At 37.8% G+C, this 21,012-nt stretch overlaps 2 protein-coding genes across 4 annotated transcripts in view; one reads left to right on the forward strand and one right to left on the reverse strand.

Annotated features, from left to right (window-relative positions):
- The window catches only part of RGL1 (ral guanine nucleotide dissociation stimulator like 1), a 295,305-nt gene extending 274,474 nt beyond the window's left edge, over positions 1 to 20,831 (reverse strand). For all 3 annotated transcript variants that reach the window (XM_082401614.1, XM_082401612.1, XM_082401611.1), the window contains exon 1: positions 20,421 to 20,831. The gene's annotated coding sequence lies outside the window, so the exon portion shown is untranslated. The remainder of the gene's footprint in view (positions 1 to 20,420) is intronic.
- APOBEC4 (apolipoprotein B mRNA editing enzyme catalytic polypeptide like 4) lies at positions 3,751 to 19,125 on the forward strand. The gene is made up of 2 exons (XM_082402027.1): positions 3,751 to 5,982; positions 9,702 to 19,125. Exon 2 carries the CDS (start codon positions 9,732 to 9,734, stop codon positions 10,833 to 10,835), a length of 1,104 nt encoding a protein of 367 aa, XP_082258153.1. The 5' UTR covers positions 3,751 to 5,982; positions 9,702 to 9,731; the 3' UTR covers positions 10,836 to 19,125.
- Positions 20,832 to 21,012: the final 181 nt, after the last annotated feature.

Consider the following 21,012-nt stretch of genomic DNA (forward strand, 5'->3'; position numbering starts at 1 on the left):
GTTTTCACAGATTGTTATGTCATGTTTCATGATTTAACAACAATTATCCATGCAGCAGGTAATGATTTTGATATTGCACATCTGTACAAAATGATTACCAAACACCTGACAGGATTGATAGAATGTTTAAAATTTTTATACTCCATCAAAAGAAGATCCATGCATAGGAAATTCATGGAACCATAAACTCATTCATTGAAATATAACTTAAATTTAATATAACTTTACAGGATAAATTGTTGGAACTGGCCACGGATGAAGCATTGACAGTGAATTTTGAAAATACTACATCACTAGCTTTGTTTTTAAAAAACATTAAAAATGAATATCTTCAGCTGGTGAAATTGCTTTAAAATCTCTTCGTCTATTCCTATCAGCATACCTCTTGAAACTGGCTTTCTCTATTATGATGTTATTGAAACAAACATAGAAACAGTCTGGATATACATTATATACTGCAAATAGTGTTATCATCAATTGAACCTGGACTGGATAAAGTAACGAGCAAGAATCAAGTTGATCACAATAAAAATTTTTAAATGGATATACATGATGTCCATTAAATGTACATATATAGGACATTGAATATAGAGATTTACTATATCCTTCATAAATGTTTTGTTTAATATAATTGTAGAATATAGTAATAGTAATCTCTGTATTAATCATCTATACATATACTTTCAATAAACAATGTAAATAGTTTTGGTAACTCTTTTCTCTTTTTATTCTGTGTTATGCTTGTTCTGTTTATATTTACATAAAGACAGACATATAGGTCACTGGGACAGAATAGAAAGCCCAGAAACAAACCACCCACATACAGTCAAATGATCTTAGACAAGGGCGCCAAGATTACACAATGGGGAAGAGATAGTCTTTTCAACAAACGGTGTTAGGAAAACTGGATATCCACATGCAAAAGAATGAAACTGGACCCTATCTTAAACCATACATACACACACCCACAAAACCCTCAAAATAGATTAAAGACTTCAACTTAATTTCTGAAACTATAAAATTTCTAGAAGGAAACATAGAGGGAAAGCTTCATGACATTGGTCTTGGCAATGATTTCTTGGATATGACATCAAAAGCTCAGGCAAAAATAGCAAAAATAGACAAGTTCTGTTTATATTTATTAAAATGTAATTTAAAAATTGTTATATGTTCATCTGATTATATCTGTTGAACTACTTACTTTAAAAATAAGCTTATAGGGGCTTCCCTGGTGGCGCAGTGGTTGAGAATCTGCCCGCCAATGCAGGGGATATGGGTTCGAGCCCTGGTCTGGGAAGATCCCACATGCCGCGGAGCAGCTGGGCCCGTGAGCCACAATTACTGAGCCTGCGCGTCTGGAGCCCGTGCTCCATAACAAGAGAGGCCGCGATAGTGAGAGGCCCGCGCACCACGATGAAGAGTGGCCCCCACTTGCCACAACTAGAGAAAGCCCTCGCACAGAAACGAAGACCCAACACAGCCAAAAATAAATAAATAGATAAATTTATAAAAAAAATAATAATAATAAGCTTATGATTTCAATGTCTTTTTGATCATTTCTAATACAATCATTTTCATCGAAATTTTACAAAATTATTAGTGTATGGTGATTTGCTTACTTAAGTTGGTCCTTCCTCACAGATAGTTTGAAACCTTTTTTAGAGCATCTATACAGAATCTGGGAGTAAAGATAGTGCCTCATGCTGCATTTTTCCTCAGTTTAAGTTTTAGGAGTGACCTTTGATTCTGAACATCTGTTGGTGTTTCCCTAGGATAATGGGGAAAACCAACATGGAGGAATTCTGAGAAAAAAAGTGTGGTTTTACAAGGACCTACTCTATAGCACAGGGAACTCTGCTCAATATTATGTAACAACCTAAATGGGGAAAGAATTTGAAAAAGAATAGATACTTGTATATGTATAACTGAATCACTTTGTTGTACACCTGAAACTAACACAACATTGTTAATCAACCATACTCCAATATAAAATAAAAAGTTAAAAAAAGGGTTTCCCTGGTGGCGCAGTGGTTGAGAATCTGCCTGCCAATGCAGGGGACACGGGTTCGAGCCCTGGGCTGGGAAGATCCCACATGCCGTGGAGCAACTAGGCCCGTGAGCCACAACTACTGAGCCTGCGCGTCTGGAGCCTGTGCTCCGCAACAAGAGAGGCCACGATAGTGAGAGGCCCGCGCACCGCGATGAAGAGTGGCCCCCACTTGCCACAGCTAGAGAAAGCCCTCGCACAGAAACGAAGACCCAACACAGCCATAAATAAATAAATAAATAAAAATTTTAAAAACAAGTTTTAAAAAGTTAAAAAAATAAATAAAGGGATAAAATAAACGGTTGGGAGACACACACACACACACACACACACACACACACACACACACACTGTGGTTTTAGCAAACTAAGGGCAGGCCAACAGAAAGTTTCCCGCTCTTAGGACTGTGCTGCCACCCTGTGGCCATTCTTCTTATGACCCCAAGCTAGAAGATGCATCCTCTGCTATTTTATCTCCCTTTCCTCTCAACCCTAACACTTATCTCATCTTTCCCACCTAATTCTGTAGTGAACTTCATGAAACCTACTGAACTCTCTGCTCTTCTTTATTTCATGCTTGCTTTTTTTCTTCAGTTTCTTTTTTGAAGTAGTTTGTTACTGCTACATGAATGTGGACATCATTATTCAGTGTCAACCAAACTGCAATGAAAGCAATGAATTATATAATTAATTGGGCACAGTACATTCAAATAAAAGTGAAATATTTTAGCAATAACATAGAAATTATTTTACTTTTTTCCACCTAAATAGAAAGTCACCTTATATGAAGCAACTAGCAACACACAAGCCATCTTGGATATATCCCAAATTGGGATGCCAGAACATAGATTAGAAACAAATTTTAGTTCACAACTAAACTAAGTAAAGGTCTTTTAGAAACATATATCAGTGTAGAAGAATTTGGCCTTTATAAGCTTCTTCATTATAATTTCATATTACTTTTATATAGATAATATATATCATAACTCATCTGACTAAAGATGAAACATGGCAAGTTAACAAAGGAAGACAGAAGAAAGAAGCCTGTTTGGGAATCCAGATGTTTCTTCAACCCTTCTCCCTTCCTGTAAATGTCAACTCAGCAATAATAATTGTGAGCAGGAATCCCATGATCAAGGTCCTTTGTTTCTCTGTGATTAAATTCAGCTTTAAAAGTCATTCTGTGCAACCTAAAGGAAGCTTTGCAAAGTCAGTCTCCTTTAGAGTTTTCAAAACTAACAGATGTAAAAAAAAAAAAACCAGTAGCTTAAAAAATGGTGGCTTATGCAAAAGAATGAAATTGGATTAAAGACTTACATGTAAAAGCTTAAACTGTAAAACTACTAGAAGAAAAAATAGGGGGAAACTTCCTGACATTGATCTTGGTGATGATTTTTTGAATATGACACCAAAAGTGCAGGCATCAAAAGTAAAAATAGACAAGTGGGACTGCATCAAACTAAAAAGCTGCTGCACAATAAAAGAAACTTAGGGTAAAATGGCATCCTACAGAATGGCAAGCAATATTTGCAAACAACATATTTGATACGGGGTTAATGTCCAAAATGTATAAGGAACTCATACAACTCAACAGCAAAAACAAAAACAAAACAATCTGACTTAAAAAAGGGCAAAGGACCTGAACAGACATTTCTCAAAAGACATACAAATGACCAACAGGTATATGAAAAGGTGCTCAAACATTATTAATCATCATGGAAATGCAAATCAAAACCACAATGAGATATCACCTCGCACCTGTTAGGATGGCTATTATCAAAATGACAGAAGATAACAAGTGGTGAAGATGGGGAAAAGAAAATCATTGCGCATTGCTGGCAGGAATGTAATTTGGTACAGCCATTATGGAAAACAGTATAGTGGTTCCTCAAAAAATTAAAAATAGAACTGCCATATCATCCAGCAATCCCACTTCTGGGTATTTATCCAAAAGAATTGGAATCAGGATCTCAAAGAGATATCTGCACTCCCTTACTCATTGCAGAATTATTCACAACAGTGATGATACGGAAACAACCTAAATGTCTGTTGACAGATGAATGGTTAAAGAACGTGGTATATACATACAATGGAATATTGTTCAGCCTTTAAAAAGGAAATCCTACCATTTGCAACAACATGGATGAACCTGGAGGGCATTCTGTTAAGTGAAATGAACCAAATACAGAAAGACAAATACTGCATGATCTCTTACACATATGAGGTGATTAAAATGTTAATTAGCTTTATTGTTATGATCATTTCACAACATACAAATACATCAAAAGATCAAGTTATACAGGGTAAATATATACAATTTTATTTGTCAGTTACGCCTCAATAGAGCTGTTTTAAACAATGGCTGGCTACTTGGGATTGCCTATCTCTAAAATTACCTTAAAATGCAATTGGTAAATATACTAGTGGATAGAGGCTCATTTTTAAGGTAATATTTTTAAGTGGAATATCATTTATTAAGGCCAAATAAAAGGTGAAATTTGAGGATCAACTTTTGGTTTTATATTTACCAGTTCACTGAGTTAGCAGGCGAAAATGGAGGCAAGAAGTAGGGACAGAAAGGCATGACCAGTGGCCAGTGGTGGGGAAGGAATGGGATGCAATAGAGTGAGCAAGCACCAAAGAAGGAAAATGTCACTGAAAATTAGCTAGCTGAGGAGGTAATGAATACACTTGAGACCCATAAAAGGCACAAAGATCAACTTAAAATATTGACGCTAGAAGGAGCCTCCGAGAGGAGAAGGGAGAGGGCTGTTGCTATTGTGGAGACTGGAAGTTGGACCATGAGAAACAAAATTGAGTGGTGATGCTGCAGCAAGGAGACTTCTAGGTGCTTCCATCATCCCTGATGGATTGTTTTTAGAGTAGTACATATGCTTAAGAACTTTGGGTGGTAACTAATGGAAATACATAATAGTGATCACCACGCACTCCTTCAAGTGGGCTGAGGAAGAGGGGAGCGGGAATAATGAGGGTGACCACAATGAATCATGATTATCAACACGTCGAGTGCCCTAGGAGACGGTGTGGAGATGAAGGGGGCAGGGGGAAAGCAGGCAGAAGGATGAGTGACTCTTCCATCAGCCACAGAGGAAGGGCCACAGCTGATACAGGGGCAAAGCTTGTCTTAAACTGGAGGGAACCACACACATAATGGCAAGAGTCTCCCAGGGAATGTGTAAGACGAGGGAAACTGCTAGCACGTAGTAACCCAGGTTTGGACAAAATAAAGAGCTCCCCCCCACCCCGCCCCGCCCTGGCTTCAGGGACTGTGGGGCTATTAGTAGAAAGTGCCTCCCTTTGGGGAAGTCTAGTCTCTGCTCCTTTTGCAGGGGCCTCCCTCTCACAGAAGCGTGAGCCTCCCAAGGAGGGGCCCTGGCACCTCCACAGGTAACAGGACCAACAAATCTTGTCCACACCCCAAGCTTGGCACCTACTCTAGATCAGAACAAAGGTGCTGAGCTCAGAACTTGATTCTCGCAGCCAGAGGGAGAAAAACCCCAACGTGTTCACTTAAACAGTAAGATATTACACTTTAATCCAGAATGGAATATGCATTCATGTATATTTTCATCTTTGGAACAGGTGGTTTGAAATGCAAATAAAGTAATAAGCGTCAGAGCCGTATCCTAGCAGTAGCTACTTTGCAAACGTTACCATGGCACCAAGTCAACAGCGTTCTTAGAGGCCGCCACACCTCAGCAAGGTCTTTCTAACTCAGGACGGCCAAGTTCAAAGGAACTGATAGACACAAACTGCGAAAGAGTCCTGAACCGATACAGGAGGTGAATTTTACAACACAATTGCCCGCTGAAGCTACTTGAAACAGGGTATGGGACTTAAAGGGGGAAAAAAAAAGGGAATGGACCAACTCCTAGAACACCTGGAATGTGATCCAAGCCTGGAGACAAAATGATGGTAATTATAACTGCTAACATTTGTTTTTAGCTGCTAACAGATTGCGCACAGATTGGGAAGGGCAAACTCCATTTTCCAATTACTCCAGTGCAAACTGTGCTTTACCAGCACTCACTAATCCTAGTTGAGTGAAAAGAAAGCAGATTGTCCTCATGTATGGATCATTTATGTTAAACTAAGGAAGGCTGTCCTCTCACAGCCGTAGCCCAGGGGGCCACTCACAGGGAGTATATGCCAGGAGCTGGGTTCTGCAGCTCTCTACTTTCTACTGCCAGTGGATCTGCTTGACTGAGGGCAACATGCATTTCCCAAGCACAGACAAAGCAGAAGGGAAAGGATTAGGCGGTAGGGACACAGGAAGGTGGGGAAACAAGTCTTAGCCAACCCGGCCTGCGAACCAATCAAGGTGCCTGAGGTAGTCCCTGGGCTAAACAGGACATGTCTCAGCCTGATTAGGAGAGAACGAAAGGTCAGATACCAAAAGTTAACAAGACAAGACAGTCTGTCGTAAATGGCAAATTGATGATATAAACTACAAATCCTGTAAGTGTTCAAAGGAGGCAGGAATTCTCTCCTGCTTCCCCTTCAGATAAGGGTGATTAAAATCTTCTGAAAAAGTGAAGACTTGCCAATAGGGAACCGCCGTTGGTTGACCCTAAAAAGCCATCAGCAAGAAGGAAACTCCAGAACTCCCATCATTACATATAAAAGCCACTAGTCCTCAAGATCTCCTTTAAGACAGTAATGATGCATCATTCATGGCTAAAATAGCCATAGGAGAGGGAGGCAAAGGAAGGCGTGCTTAGAAAAGCAATCAGGACTTTCCATACTGTCTTTATCTTGAAAACACAAAGACTTCTCCTTCCCAGAAGGATAATTCTGGGACTATTACATATAGTTATCTCTGCACACCCCACTCCAAAAAAAAAAAAGGAAAGGCAGAAAAGGGCCTCTTGGTACCGCTTCCATAACATTTTAACCAAATCAACCTGTAAATTTCCTATGGGTGAGTTGACATTGTAATTTAAGTTGTAACCACCCAATGGCAGACCACATTCAGGGCACAATATTCAAAAGGGAGTGAGACTTTGGGCTTGGTTTCAGCAAGTTTTGATATTCAGAGAGATCCAGTTTCATGAGTAAGGCTGAGAGAGGAACAGATCCAAGGAGAAAACAACACTCAGGATCAAGCAGGAGATGCTGTCGGGTTCTAGGTGATCAGCCCGCTGCCAAGGGTTAAGAAGGAAAAGAGTCCAGGATCCCATGGAAAATCTATGCAAGGTGTAAGAAGCCTCAGGGCAGGAAAATATAGCACTAAGGAGCCAACGGAGGTAAACACCCAATTCTATGGACTAAGTTGACATGTCAGAGATTAGATGAAATCTGGAATTTGATGGGTATGCGGTGCCCAGAGTTACTGAAGAGATATCAGCCATTAGGATAATGGTGACATGGGTAAAGTCATATCCCATCAACAGCTGGACTGAAGCTCCTAAAATATTTTCTGCCCAGGACAGGGTTAGCAGAGGAACTCTGCAGATTTCAGCCTGGAGATCAGGCTCTATCAAATACAAATACTGAGGTGATCTGGGTTGAGGAAGACAGAAGTTGATCAAAGAGCTTCCATATGAGAGGCTGTAATAAATACTTTTGAAGTGATAAATTAGATTTCGAAAAGTGAGAAATTAATTTTGTTGCAATGGTCAGTTTATCCCTTTAAATTTTTCTGCTTTATTCATTTTGCTGCCTGGACAAAGAGTTTAATGTACAAACCATACATACTAGAAGAAAATAACGGGGAATACTTAAACTCCTCTTTGATGGGAAGTCTTTTCTAAATACAGTAGTAAAAAATAAATCATAATGGTAATTAGACCACATAAAATGTAAAATTTGGCTCAATTAAAAATACCATCAGTATAATTAAAAGGCTCTATAAACCAGGTAAAATATTTGCAACAAATATGACAGCTAATGTTCTTGATACATAAGGAGTTATTGCAAATCAATCAGAAAAACCTCAAACAAAAAAGAAAATGGTAAGGGATCATATATCTTTCACAGAATAATAAATACTACAGACGAATAAGCATGTAAAAAGGTATACTTTGTACCTTTTCACCAGGAATTCAAAAGGTACAAAGTATAACCATAAAGAGATACTGATGCTCACTTCTCAAATTGACAAAGGGCATAATAAACAACACTGGGAGACAGTGACAAAATTGGTCCATCATCCTAGGAAACAATCTGACAAAGCTTGATCTAATAATACAACTTTTAGTTCTCTACATTAAAGAACTGGAGACATGAACGATTTATTTACAGAAATGTTCATCAAAGTATTATTTATAATAATGATAAGAGGAAAGAACCTGTTATAGTTTTGTGATAAAATAGCCATGAACATTGTGTTTTTTGAAGAAAAACCTCATGACATAATACGAAGTGAAAAAACAAAGTATAAAACATGGTTTAATTATGTTGTGCATTGCAAACATACACAGCAAAAAGACTGGGGGGAATAGACCTGTTAACGGTGATGGGAATGTAAACTGATACAAAGTGGTATGAGGTTTTTTTTTTATGTATCAGCATTTTAAAAAATATTCTACAAAAGAAACACGTAATACTTGTAAAATAAAAAGTTACTTTAAAATGTTTCTAAAACTATATTATAATGCCCTTGGCTGCTGCTTAGGAACAATGATACTGAAGGGATGTTTTTGTAAAGGAAAAACCATTACTTAAAATCTCAACTTTGGGGGCTTAACGTCCAAGAAATTATTTATTTGGAATATCCTGAAGAATCATCTTTGCTTCCCAGAATAGTAAAGTTTCCAAAATGCTCTAATAAGACCCACCCACTGGAAATAAAACTCTCAAATGTCAATGAATGAGGGTCCACAACCCAAAGAATACTCAAGTGGCACTTCTCCAAGAAGTCTTTACCATTAAGCAAAATAGACCCTAAGATTCTATTCCCCAAAAGAAAACCACCTCCAACTTATTGCCAATGATTTGAAGAAATAGCTGATTTTAAATGAAAGCACACTCAAAACCTCCACACAATATATTAGATACTTTCATATTCAGAAAAGAATCAAAGGAAGAATATTATGAACAAAATGCAAAACCCCTGCTTATTTCTTCGTACTGTCATAAACCAGAATCATGATAACCTGGGGGATTTATACTGTTACTACTGAGAGCTAGTATGTATCGAGTCCTCAATATGTGTCAGGCACATAATAAAGCATTTTATATTTATTCCATCATTCAATCCTCGACATAATCTTGTGAGATAGGTTCTATTCTTATCCTCATTTTACAGAGAAGGAAGCTGTGGCTCCTAGACGTTCTATAACTTGCCAAAAGTCACGAAGCTGGTAAGCAGCAGAGCCTAGATTTGAAACAAGACAGTCTGTTTCTAGAACTTGCACTGTTAACCCATTTGCTCTATTGCCTCAGAATCTATGGAATAGGTAAAAGTGTATTGTGCCTTTCTTTTTTGTCCTACCCAGGATCTGTCTAATCCTCAGGATTAGAATCCTGAACTTTCTAATCTATGGCTATAAATCACTGTCTTTTAGAATCAAAGATGCTACCATAGTTGCTAGGCTAATTCCTTTAAAGAAAAGTATGGTTCAATAGATTAATGCATTGTCTTTCATTTTTCCCTGCATCGGTTTTATATATAATTTCTCTTCCTTGTTTAGGGTTGCAGCTAGAAGACAATAAAACTAGCAATGGAGCCCTTATATGAGGAATACCTAGCCAATCGTGGAACAATAGTAAAACCTTATTACTGGCTGAGATTCTCTCTCGATTGCTCTAATTGTCCTTACCATATTCGGACAGGTGAAGAAGCAAGAGTTCCCTACACAGAATTTTATCAGATTTTTGGATTCCCTTACGGACCAACATATCCTCAAACAAAACACCTCACATTCTATGAACTAAAAACTTCTTCTGGAAGCCTGGTGCAAAAGGGCCATGCTAGCAGTTGCACTGGGAATGATACCCATCCGGAATCAATGTTATTTGAGATGAATGGTTACTTTGACTCCGCCATACACAATAACGACGGCATCAGGCATATCATTCTGTATTCCAGCAACTCCCCTTGCAATGAAGCTAACCACTGCTGCATCAGCAAAATGTACAATTTCCTGGTAATGTATCCAGACGTCACTCTTAGTATTTACTTTTCTCAGCTCTATCATACTGAGGCTGAATTTCCTGCCTCCTCGTGGAACCGCGAAGCTCTCCGGAGCCTGGCCAGTTTATGGCCGCAGGTCACTTTGAGCCCAATAAGTGGTGGGATTTGGCATTCTCTCCTCAACAACTTTGTGAGTGGTATGTCGGGAGTGACTGTTTTCCAGCCCATTTTAACCGGGAGAGCACTGGCAGACAGGCACAATGCATATGAAATCAATGCCATAACAGGGGTGAAACCCTATTTCACCAATATTCTTCCCCAGGCAAAAGAGAATCAGAACATAAAAGCTCAGGCAGCTTTAGAGGGCTACCACTTAAACAATGTCTTTCCCAGACAGTCTTTTCAAGTGACAAGTGGACAACTGCAACCCAATCTGACCCTAGACCCCAGGGTTCCTGTCATTTTCGTACTGGTGCCTTTCAGAAACCTACCACCAATCCATGTAGGACAAAACCCACATAAACCCAGGAATATCGTAAAGCACTTAAATATGCCTCAAATATCATTCCAGGAAACCAATGATCTCAGAAGGCCTCCCATTGGAATGCCAGTGGAGAGAGTAGAAATCACCGAACAGTTTGCTAGTAGCAAAGAGGCAGATGAAAAGAAGAAGAAGAAAGGGAAAAATTAAAATTGGCATTCCTACAACAAGAGACCAAACTACTACCAGAGGACTTGATTAGATAGGCAACAGAAACCTGGGAACTTTCTCTCTTAGGTCTGATCCAAGATGGAGATAAACTGATACACTAAAAGCAAAACCTGAATTATTTATTATCTCAACTATTATAAAGCAACACTGTTTTTAACATAATCCACAATGTTTCCGTAAGCAACTTGATCTCTCTCCTGTATTTTAAAAGTGACAGTATCAAAATGGAGCCATTAGTAACTTGCTAATATTCTGATGTAGATAAGAAAATGTCATTACTCTACACTACCCACATCATCTTTCGACTAAAGAAGCCCATGGACTAAATAGCTTCCTAAATTGGTTTCGGTATAAAAATTTACTGCAAAATTGGAAAACAGCCTGAGTTACTGACATTAAGTGCTGCCTGCAAAGGCAAATCAGTGATTTTCCATTAATTGTTAACCGTGGACAGATTTTAGGCAGCTCATTTTTTTTTTTTTTTTCTAAAATGGTTCAAAATAGTTTGTGTGGAGAAAAGCTCTTTTGCTAATTGATTAGATATAGCTGCCAAAATTGATTTTTGAAACCAGCCACCTGCTCAGTTTGATCTTTCCCTCTTGAGCAGATAATAGAGGCAGGAGAATACATGAAAGTTTCCAAAACGCCTTCCATCACACACCACATAAAATCCAAGCCACTCTTACTGGCTTTTAAGGTTCCTCCTCTACCTTCCTGCTGCTCTGTCTTACCAGCAAGAGTGTAGGTTCCTGTAGATCAAGCACTGTCTCTCTCTCCTCTTTGTTTTTCCCTTAGGGTCTGGCACAGCAGCCAGGCAAAACGTGGGTAGCAAGACTGTGAATCTACATCTCAATAACTTTACCAGTCGCCACGCCCCAACATTCCTTTTCCGTTCCAGCCAAGCGCCTGCTTAATCATACTGCAATGAACATCTTTTTTTGATAGAATCCATTCCCCCCTTTTCTGATATAGCTTCTCAATGCATAATTTGTTTTACTTCCCTTTTTTTCTGACCCCTTTCTTTTTTTACCAGTGCACATCTATACCATCTCTTAAAATCTTGTTCAAAACACACTTCTAAGAAGTGCTCCTTGACTAACCCTTTGAGCGTGTACATTAAAGCCCCTTGTTTACGTTTAACTGTTTGCTGCACTTCCCTCTTAGAAATATGTAAAAATGCATCAGAAGAAAAATGTGCATTCATCTGTAACTTGCTACTAAATATTTTCTTAATATGTGTAAAAATGAATGCTAAGCTAATAAGATAGTTTTGCCATTAGAAGAAAAAACTTAAAGCACATAATACTCCATGCTGAAGGAGCAGGAGGAGGAGGAGGGAGAGGAGGAAGTGGGGGCAGGGGGAGAAAAGAAAAATGTTTAGAATAGAACTTTCTATTGTGATTAAAATAAACACGAATAAAATTTTAAAAGGAATTTCTATTGTTAACCTGAAATTTTTTATAGATTAGAATATAATTATATTGTGGGTATACAGTAATTATTATTTAAAGAGGTACTGTTGAAGTTTATTATTGGATTATGAAACCATGTGTGTACAACTTGGGATGTAGAGTTTTTTTTTTAAAAAGACCCTAAGATGACAAAATCAGGATCTCTGATCATGGTAAAAGTAGACAGATCCAGGTGGGTGACTCAGCTAATAGCGTCAGTAAGTCGGAGGGGCCGGGGGAGACAGCTCTGAAACATCTTGCCTTGTGGGCTCCTCAAAAAAAAAAAAAAAAAGGACATCCAATTAGTTAATATGAGATGTCTCTCCAAAGTGGTCAAAAAGACCACAGTATCAATCAGGATACAAAGGATCCAGTTAGAAACATAGTGTGAAATCTATGATGAATTTGTATTTCAAATGTAAGCCTGGACATCAGCGGTATATAACAAAGGGGGAAATGTTGCCAAAACAATAGGAAAGAAAAGTGTTTTTGACGGTTACATTTTTGTACTGGTTAGATAAGACTGGGGCTAGGAAGAAGAATGTTACTGATAGATCATGAGTCCAGGCCAATAAAGTCAAGCTTTAGACAAGAGACTGTTAAGAGAGCATAAAGATATAGGACCTTAGGCAAGTAGTCTCTATTTCCTCATCTGTAAAACAAGAGATATGAGCTAGCTCATCTTTAAGGTTCCCTTGAGCTCTTTTTGCTCTAAGATGGCACATATCAGAGCAATAGTTCCATGGAGTGAGCTCTTACGGTGCAACGATCAGGTCTTCCTGCTCACCATGCAATGGATTCTTGTTTGTGTCAAGCTGGCCCAGGGATTTAGGGAAGAGTAGAAATTGGAATGCTCCACCTTTCCTCAGCAAACTGGCAATGGTGATAGCAAAGAAGTATAACTGCCACCACACATATGGTAATTCCAATAAGGAAAATACAAGCCGATAAATTAAAGGAGCTAGTGGTGTGCTGATCTAAAAAAGGCAGGGGAGTAGGTCCCAAGAAACTGATGAGAGTCCAGGGGAGGGGAACATTTCCTTGGTGAATCAAACATGGTGCAGGGTTTGGGTCTCACCGTTGTAGGTTCCAACACTTACTTAGTCATTATACAGAAAATGGATGTATAAATCAGGGGCAGACCAGATTAACAAAACTCCCAAGATTTACATATAAAAGCAGAAAGCTAATTGATTTCCAGTGAGACAACTGGATATGAAACCAGATATTCAAGTTGTCCAGCCTTATCCATGTAGATAAGCTACATGAAAAGCCAAACTATAATAAGAAGGTTGCTCTGTGGATTAGAGGAGTTCATAATGTGATTCTAATGTTTAGTGCTGTCAGACTCTGTTTACCAGGGACAGACATCTGCCACTTGGAATGAAACGATGAGATATGCACAAGGGCACCTGCCCCCTGGACAGGGTTTAGGTGGGCCAAGGCTGTGAGAAAAAACATAAACCTCTATAACCATTTCCTATCATGACTAGTATTGATTTTCTATAGATGTTAATTTTTCATCAAGCTACAATCTAATCCTGGTAGCCTGGGAGCAAATCTTATCTCTTTAAAATGATATTAGATATCTTTTCTTGATTCATAGTGCATGCAATCCAAAAAGTTTAACTCACACAATGGAATGTTATTTATCTTGTTTCCAAGGGTTTTAGGAAAGCCAAATGGTAACCCATACTAATTAAAAATAATATTATTACTACTTAACATTTAGTGAGAGCTATATGTCAGGCATTTTTCTAAGTACTTAAATTATTAACTCATTTAATCCTCCCAATAATTCTATGAAGTAGTTATTATTATAGTACCTATTTTACAAATAAGGAAAGCTTAAGTAATTGCTCAAATAGTAAAGGCTGATCTGAGAGTCAAACCTAGGAGGTCTAGCTCCAGAACCCATGTTCTTAATCACAATGCTTTAATGTCTCTCAAGATAATAATAATGTGGGCTCACTATAAAGGCTGGAAAAATCAATATCTATTTAGTACCAGTCCTGTGGCTTTTCTGTGATCCTGCTCAAACTAGTGTACCAATGGGCATCCTCTAGACTCTGGGAGCTAGGTAGGCTGGGTGGGCTGGGGTGGAGAACTTAAGTAGGTTCTAGACCCCAGAGTTTTGGTACTCTCCCTACCCCCATCCCTTGTTATCCAGGACCTCAAAACAAACATAAGTCCTGAGATTGCCTTACCTTGGATGTCCTTGACTCTCAGGGATATACCAAATCAGAGGCCTTAGGCTTGGGAACATTGCTTTATTACCCTATTTAAATAATTAAGTAGAACTGGTTCCTTAAAAAACAAAAACAAAAAAATGATCCAGCAATTCCACTTCTGGGTATAAACCCAAAAGAATTGAAAATTGGGTCTCAAAAAAATATATGTACACACATATTCAAAGCAGCAATATTCACATTAGTCAAAAGGTGGAAGTAACCCAATTGTCCACTGATGGATGAATGGGTAAAGTGTGGCATATTCATACAATGTAATATTATTCAGCCTTAAAAAGGAAGGAAATTCTGACACATGCTACAACGTAGATGAATCTTGAGGACATCAAGCTAAGTGAAATAAGCCAGTCACAAAAAGACAAATACTGTATTATTCCACTTATATAGGGTACCTAGAGTCATCAAATTTATCATCTTAGAAAGTAAAATGGTGGTTGCCAGGGGCTGGGGCGAGGGTGGAATGAAGAATTATTGTTTAATGGATACAGAGTCTCAGTATTGCAAGACAAAAAGAGGTCTGGAGATGGATGGTGGTGATGGTTGTACAACAATGGAATGTACTTAATACTTCTTAACTGTATACTTTAAAATGGTTAAGATAGTAAATTGTATGTTATGTGTATTTTGCCACAGTTTTTAAAAAATTAAGTGGAATTACTAATTGACACCTACTGATCTCTCCATACACACACACACACACACACACACACACACACACACACACAAAGGTCATCTTTTGTGGCGGACTAAATATTAGGTAACAGGCTCTATGTCTAGTCTCAAAATACTGAGATAAGGTGTGGAAAGCTCACAGGAATATCCAAAAACCAAATATATTTTTAAAAAATCATTATAATAAGTTTTTTAAAGTTCACAATTTATAGTTCATTTCAAGCTATTGTGTGGATTTATTTAGACTCTCGGTACTTAGCTATATCCTTATTTTTAGCAAAAGGTAAGTAGTAGAATTGGGAATTAAGAGACTTACTGAAAGTAGACCTAATTCCCATACGAATCTGCCACTTGCTAGTTGAGCATCATTGGCTGAGTTACACAACCTCCCTGAGCCTTTGTTTCCTCATCCTTAATATGGAAACACTAACTCCTAGGCCCTAGATTAAATAAAATAAGTAAAGAGCTTACTTACCAAGTGTCTAAAACACAGTAAACACTCATTAAGTGGTTGTTATTATTCATAAAATGTTAACAGAATAAGGATAGACAGTAGAAAGGGATAGAAAATGTAGGATCTTTCAAATTTTATCAACCCTATAAGTCTGAGATAGCTACTTTCTATAGGAAGTAAAGATATGTTACTAGAACTTGTGATAATCAGGTTGGGGGGAAGAAAAATATGTTGATTTTAGTATTTTGCTTAAATAGTTAATAGTAGCAATGAGAAAAGCAATATGTCTGTGGTCATGGAAGATATTAAAATAATTGTACAAAATATTTTGTGGAACTTCTTGCCAATAAATTGGCAATCTAGATGAAATGCATGATTTACTAAGAAAAATATAAATTCTAAAATTGACTCAGAAGGAGAAAAAAAACCAAACAAGTCAATAACCACAGAATATAAAGATGATCAAAGATCTACCTCTAAATATCTCAGCAAGCCCAGATAATTTTGTAAGCACATTCTACAACTTTCAAAGAAAAAACAGCATGGTAATTTTCTATTATTCAAACTATTCCAGAGCATAGAAAAAATGGTGAAATCTTCTCAATTCATCTTACAAAGCTAGACTAATCCTAATATCAAAACTAGATAAAGATAGCACAAAGAAATGAAACTGTGGACCAGTCTTATACATATAGATTCTGAAATCGTGTAAACAAAATATAAACTAACCAAATCTAAGAAGTAATAAAATAGTCAAATAGAGTTTATTCTAGAAATGTAGGAATGATTTAGTGCAGAAAAAATATAATTCATCACATTCACAAATTAAAAGATCCAAATCTATAAGATTTTAGCATTACATCCCCCAAAAAAGCATTTGATAATTTCAGCAGTCATTCTTAAAAATCATAAAGAAATAGGAAATAAAAACTGGTAAAATACCAAAGACATTTCCATTAAAATAGAAACAAAGAAGAGAAGCCTACTATCCAATTTTTCAACACTGTTTTTGAGCATCTAGCTAATGCAACAAGATAAGAAAAATAAATAAATGTAATATAAATATTGGAAAAGATGTAAATTATCATTACCTCAAATACTACGATGTATATTGTGACAATAAGTGTAGCCTTAAAACAACAGTTAGCATTAATAAGAGATCCCAGTAATGGGAAATAATATAGAATAAGTAAAATTTTAAACCCATAGCTTTCCTTTAGATTATCATAAACAGGTAAAAAAATTTTTAAATAGAAAGACTCCCATTCACAATGATGTTTAAAAAACAAGGTGTATCCTTTAATTGAGCACTAAACTTTTTTCCTGAGATAAGAGTACAGATTAAAAATTTGTTTTAATCTTTGAAGAATAAAGGTCCTATCGTAAAATAGTTCACCCTATCTACTCTACCTCAGTGTGTAATCATAAAGTTATGTAAAGCTAAAATTAATCACAAAGAAAAAACCCAAAGATTTGAAGGTTAGTGTTTCAACGCTGAACCAGTTCATTTGGATATTAAGTACAAGCGTTAAACCATAGCATAGTCTATGGATAACATGCTAAAAAACTTTTTATATTGTAATAATTATGTTGCTAGAGAACAGTGGTATTAAATTATCATTACCAGAACTGAAAATTGTTTATTTTATATTTATAATACTTTTGACATGTTTGATTAACATTGGGTTCACTTCCACTTCAAATAATAAAAATAATAGTGCACAGGACTCAATGTTTTGGTTTGTTAATTAATAAATATTGACAAATTTGGGGAAAAGAAGCACATAGTAGGTAAAGTACTTGGTTTAAAATATCTGAAAAGAGAGATCTATTACGGGATAGTTTCATTAAAATCCTTTCTAACTAAAAAGATCCTTCACTCTTTGCATCATCACAGAAAATCAGAAAGAGGTACATACTACCATTGCAGCATTAACCTTGAGAAAATTCAGATTCTGCATTACTTTAGTAACCAAACCAGGTTATTTGCACAATAAATAAAATGTCTTGAAACCATGTGGATCCTTTATTTCAGGGATAAGCACTCATTTGAAAAATTAAAATAGGAAAAATAATACTACTTAAAATGAGTTAAGTGCCATGATCAACATTAAAAATTTTGAATTTGCAAGAAAGTAGAAGAGTGTATATTTTCTAATTAAAAGATTATTAAGGACTGGTTTCTTCACACACACACACACACACACACACACACACACACACACACACACACAAAGAAATTTCCCTAAAGGTTTATATAGAGTTAACTATTAGCTAATGAGGGTAGGGAGATAATTAATGTATCCATTAAAAAAAGCTCTATCTCTAAATATGATTCCAAAATTAACTTGTCAGGTTAATTCATTGGATGGAAAGGTGTTGAGTACCCACTGGGCACTAGGTACTTATCATTGTGAGACATTAAAAAAATACTGCATTGGGCTTCCCTGGTGGCGCAGTGGTTGAGAATCTGCCTGCCAATGCAGGGGACATGGGTTCGAGCCCTGGTCTGGGAAGATCCCACATGCCGCGGAGCAACTAGGCCCATGAGCCACAATTACTGAGCCTGCACGTCTGGAGCCTGTGCTCCGCAACAAGAGAGGCCGCGACAGTGAGAGGCCCGCGCACCGCGATGAAGAGTGGCCCCCACTTGCCGCAACTGGAGAAAGCCCTCGCACAGAAACGAAGACCCAACACAGCCAAAAATAAATAAATAAACCCAAAAGTTTAAAGAAAAAAAAAAAAAAAGAATTACCTCTTTAAAAAAAAAAATACTGCATTGGAAAAGGACATTTTTCACATGATTACATCTCAAATGTAATATGCTTTATGTGGCTAAGAAGTAATTAATTATATTTAACACATTCAACACACAGAGCAAAATTCTGAGCAATCAAAACAATTATACACTTGAACAACTTGATTTTTAAAATTCCACTCACTATGCCCTTAAGTTGATTTCTACTCTGGTGCTCTTTCCCAGTTCTAAAAAAGGAGAATAAAGAAATTTCCTAAATAAGCCCTAATACAAAAGAACAGAAATGTAAGAGAAGGGATGTATTAGCTCTTGAATCCTTGTTTCCATTTGTTCTCAAATGTGCTTCTAATGTTCAATTTTCTCTTCAAAGAAAATCTTTATTTAGAAGAACAAAAAATACAATCATCTTTAGCATTTAAACAACTATATTGTTTAGCTCTTACTAGAGTTAGCAAAAGATTGAAACTGAGAAAAAATATTAAAACAAATCTTTATTCTAAGTTATATAATGCCATTCACCATAGTAATGCTCTGATACTTTGATATACAACTTTTTAAAATAAATATTACCAACAGGTAGAAAATTTTCCTTTGCTGTCTTAAGACAGCCCTGGGGGGAGTTTTTAGCAGTGTTTGCTCGTAACTTGAGTGTTGACTTAAATAAATGTCACTTCTGTCACTTAAATGATATTCTTATAGAAGGGTAATTTAATTGGGAAAAGAAAAATGCCATATTGCTTCTTCCTCCCAAGAAAAAAGGATGTATTCCATTCCTGAAGGGTCTCTAGCTATCTACCTATCTATCTATCTATGTATACATATATACATATTGATATAGATACAGATATATATACACATATGTATGTATATATGTCCAACAAAGGTTTGACTTTGAGATCTCTCTTCCCCTTCTTTCTGACTCATTATTCTCAGTGTGACCCTCAAACTGTACTGCCTGTCACATTTATTCATTCATCAATGAATAATTGAGTACCTGAATGTATTGAGTACCTTCTGCATGCTTAGCTTTATGTCAGATGTAAAGGAAGATACAATATATACATATAACTGAATCACTTTGCTGTACACCAGAAACTAACACAACATTGTAAATCAACTATACTTCAATTTAAAAAAAAAGAAAAGAAATATAAGACAGTCTCTGCCCTCTAGAATCTCTCTCTTCCAGCGGCAAGATAAAACACAATATATCATTAAGTAATTTATAAGACTAGTGCCAAAATCAATGGTACAGATAACATGCAATTTATATTTATGCAGAATTTTAGAGTTTCAAACACTTTCTCGTATTTAATCCTCAGAACAATCTTGTTAAGTACACATTATTAGCCCCACTTTTGCAATGAGAAACCTGACATTTAGAATTTTAAGTGGTGTACCTCAGTCAATAGATTATGAGTGGAAGGAAGAGTCAAGACATGAGCCAGGGTTTTCTGATTCTAAGCCCAGTTCTCTTTTCAATTACAGCACAAGAAACCAAGGACTGAGGTACTTAGGGCAGCAGCCGGCCTTCTGTTAGAGGTGAAATTAAACTAAACCTGACAAACGTCCACATTAATTTTATTCTGCAGATATTTGTATTTCAGTGTTACACACACAATCCAACTACCATTTCCTCAGTTTTAATGCTTTTTACCTGCTCAATAAGAGCTTTGCTCTCATAAATGGAGATGTCAAATACAATAAAAAGCTGGCCTAGCGGGATCGTATAAATCTTAAACCATAATGATAAATCTTAAAGGTCTGGTTTCAACTAATCCTTACACATTTTGTTTCCCCTCAGCGCCAGAGAGTGAAACTCGCCCCTACCCTTTTCTAGCATTCCTGCTCCAAACAACCACTTATTTTAAGATGTCAATGACTGACCCTACCCCAAATTCCACAGGTTCACCCCAGTCTTGCCACCGGACCCCAGCCCCTACCCAGATACCTCCCCCTCCTTCCCAATGGTTACGATACCTAATTCGAGTTCTGCAGGTGCAGTCGCTATGCCGTTACACAGCACTGACATAAGATATGACCTTTCGACTCCGTCCTTGGGGACCTCCCGCTGGCCGCGCAGCGTAGGTCCAACCCCGAGAAAGGGGCTCCCGGCTCGGGAACGAAGCCACGGGGAGCACACAGTCCGAAGCGATGCCTCTGACAACTAGAACGATGCTGGGCGGCTGGGCGTGCATCACTCCGCCTCATACTCCTGCCAACTGCAGGGGACTTGGTCCGGCAACCAGTCCATCCCACCTCACAGGCAAGTCCGTGCCAGCCGGACCTTACGCAGGACCCCGATGACAGGTCCTGGACGGCGGCGGCTGCAGCAAAGCCAAGGCCACCCGCCCCCAGTGCCCATCGCAGCCAACCTAAGACCCCCTAGACTGGACCGCAGAGAAGCGTTTCTATGGAAACCCCCTAGGGATCACGTGACGCACTAGGAGGACCAATCGCCTCTTACCTCTGCCCGCGGCACCGCTTTCTGCCCCCCCTTCTGCCCCGCCCCCTCCCGCCCCCGCCTCCTTCGCCCCGCCCCGCCCCTTTCTTGCAGAGAGTCCGCACCTGC

The sequence above is a fragment of the Balaenoptera borealis genome (assembly GCF_965194805.1).
Source record: "Balaenoptera borealis genome assembly, chromosome: 1".
In the NCBI taxonomy this organism is placed as follows: Eukaryota; Metazoa; Chordata; class Mammalia; order Artiodactyla; family Balaenopteridae; genus Balaenoptera; species Balaenoptera borealis.

Bases quoted from the DNA above. Each gene is read 5' to 3' on its own strand.
- APOBEC4 (XM_082402027.1), top strand. From the start codon at position 9,732: ATGGAGCCCTTATATGAGGAATACCTAGCCAATCGTGGAACAATAGTA.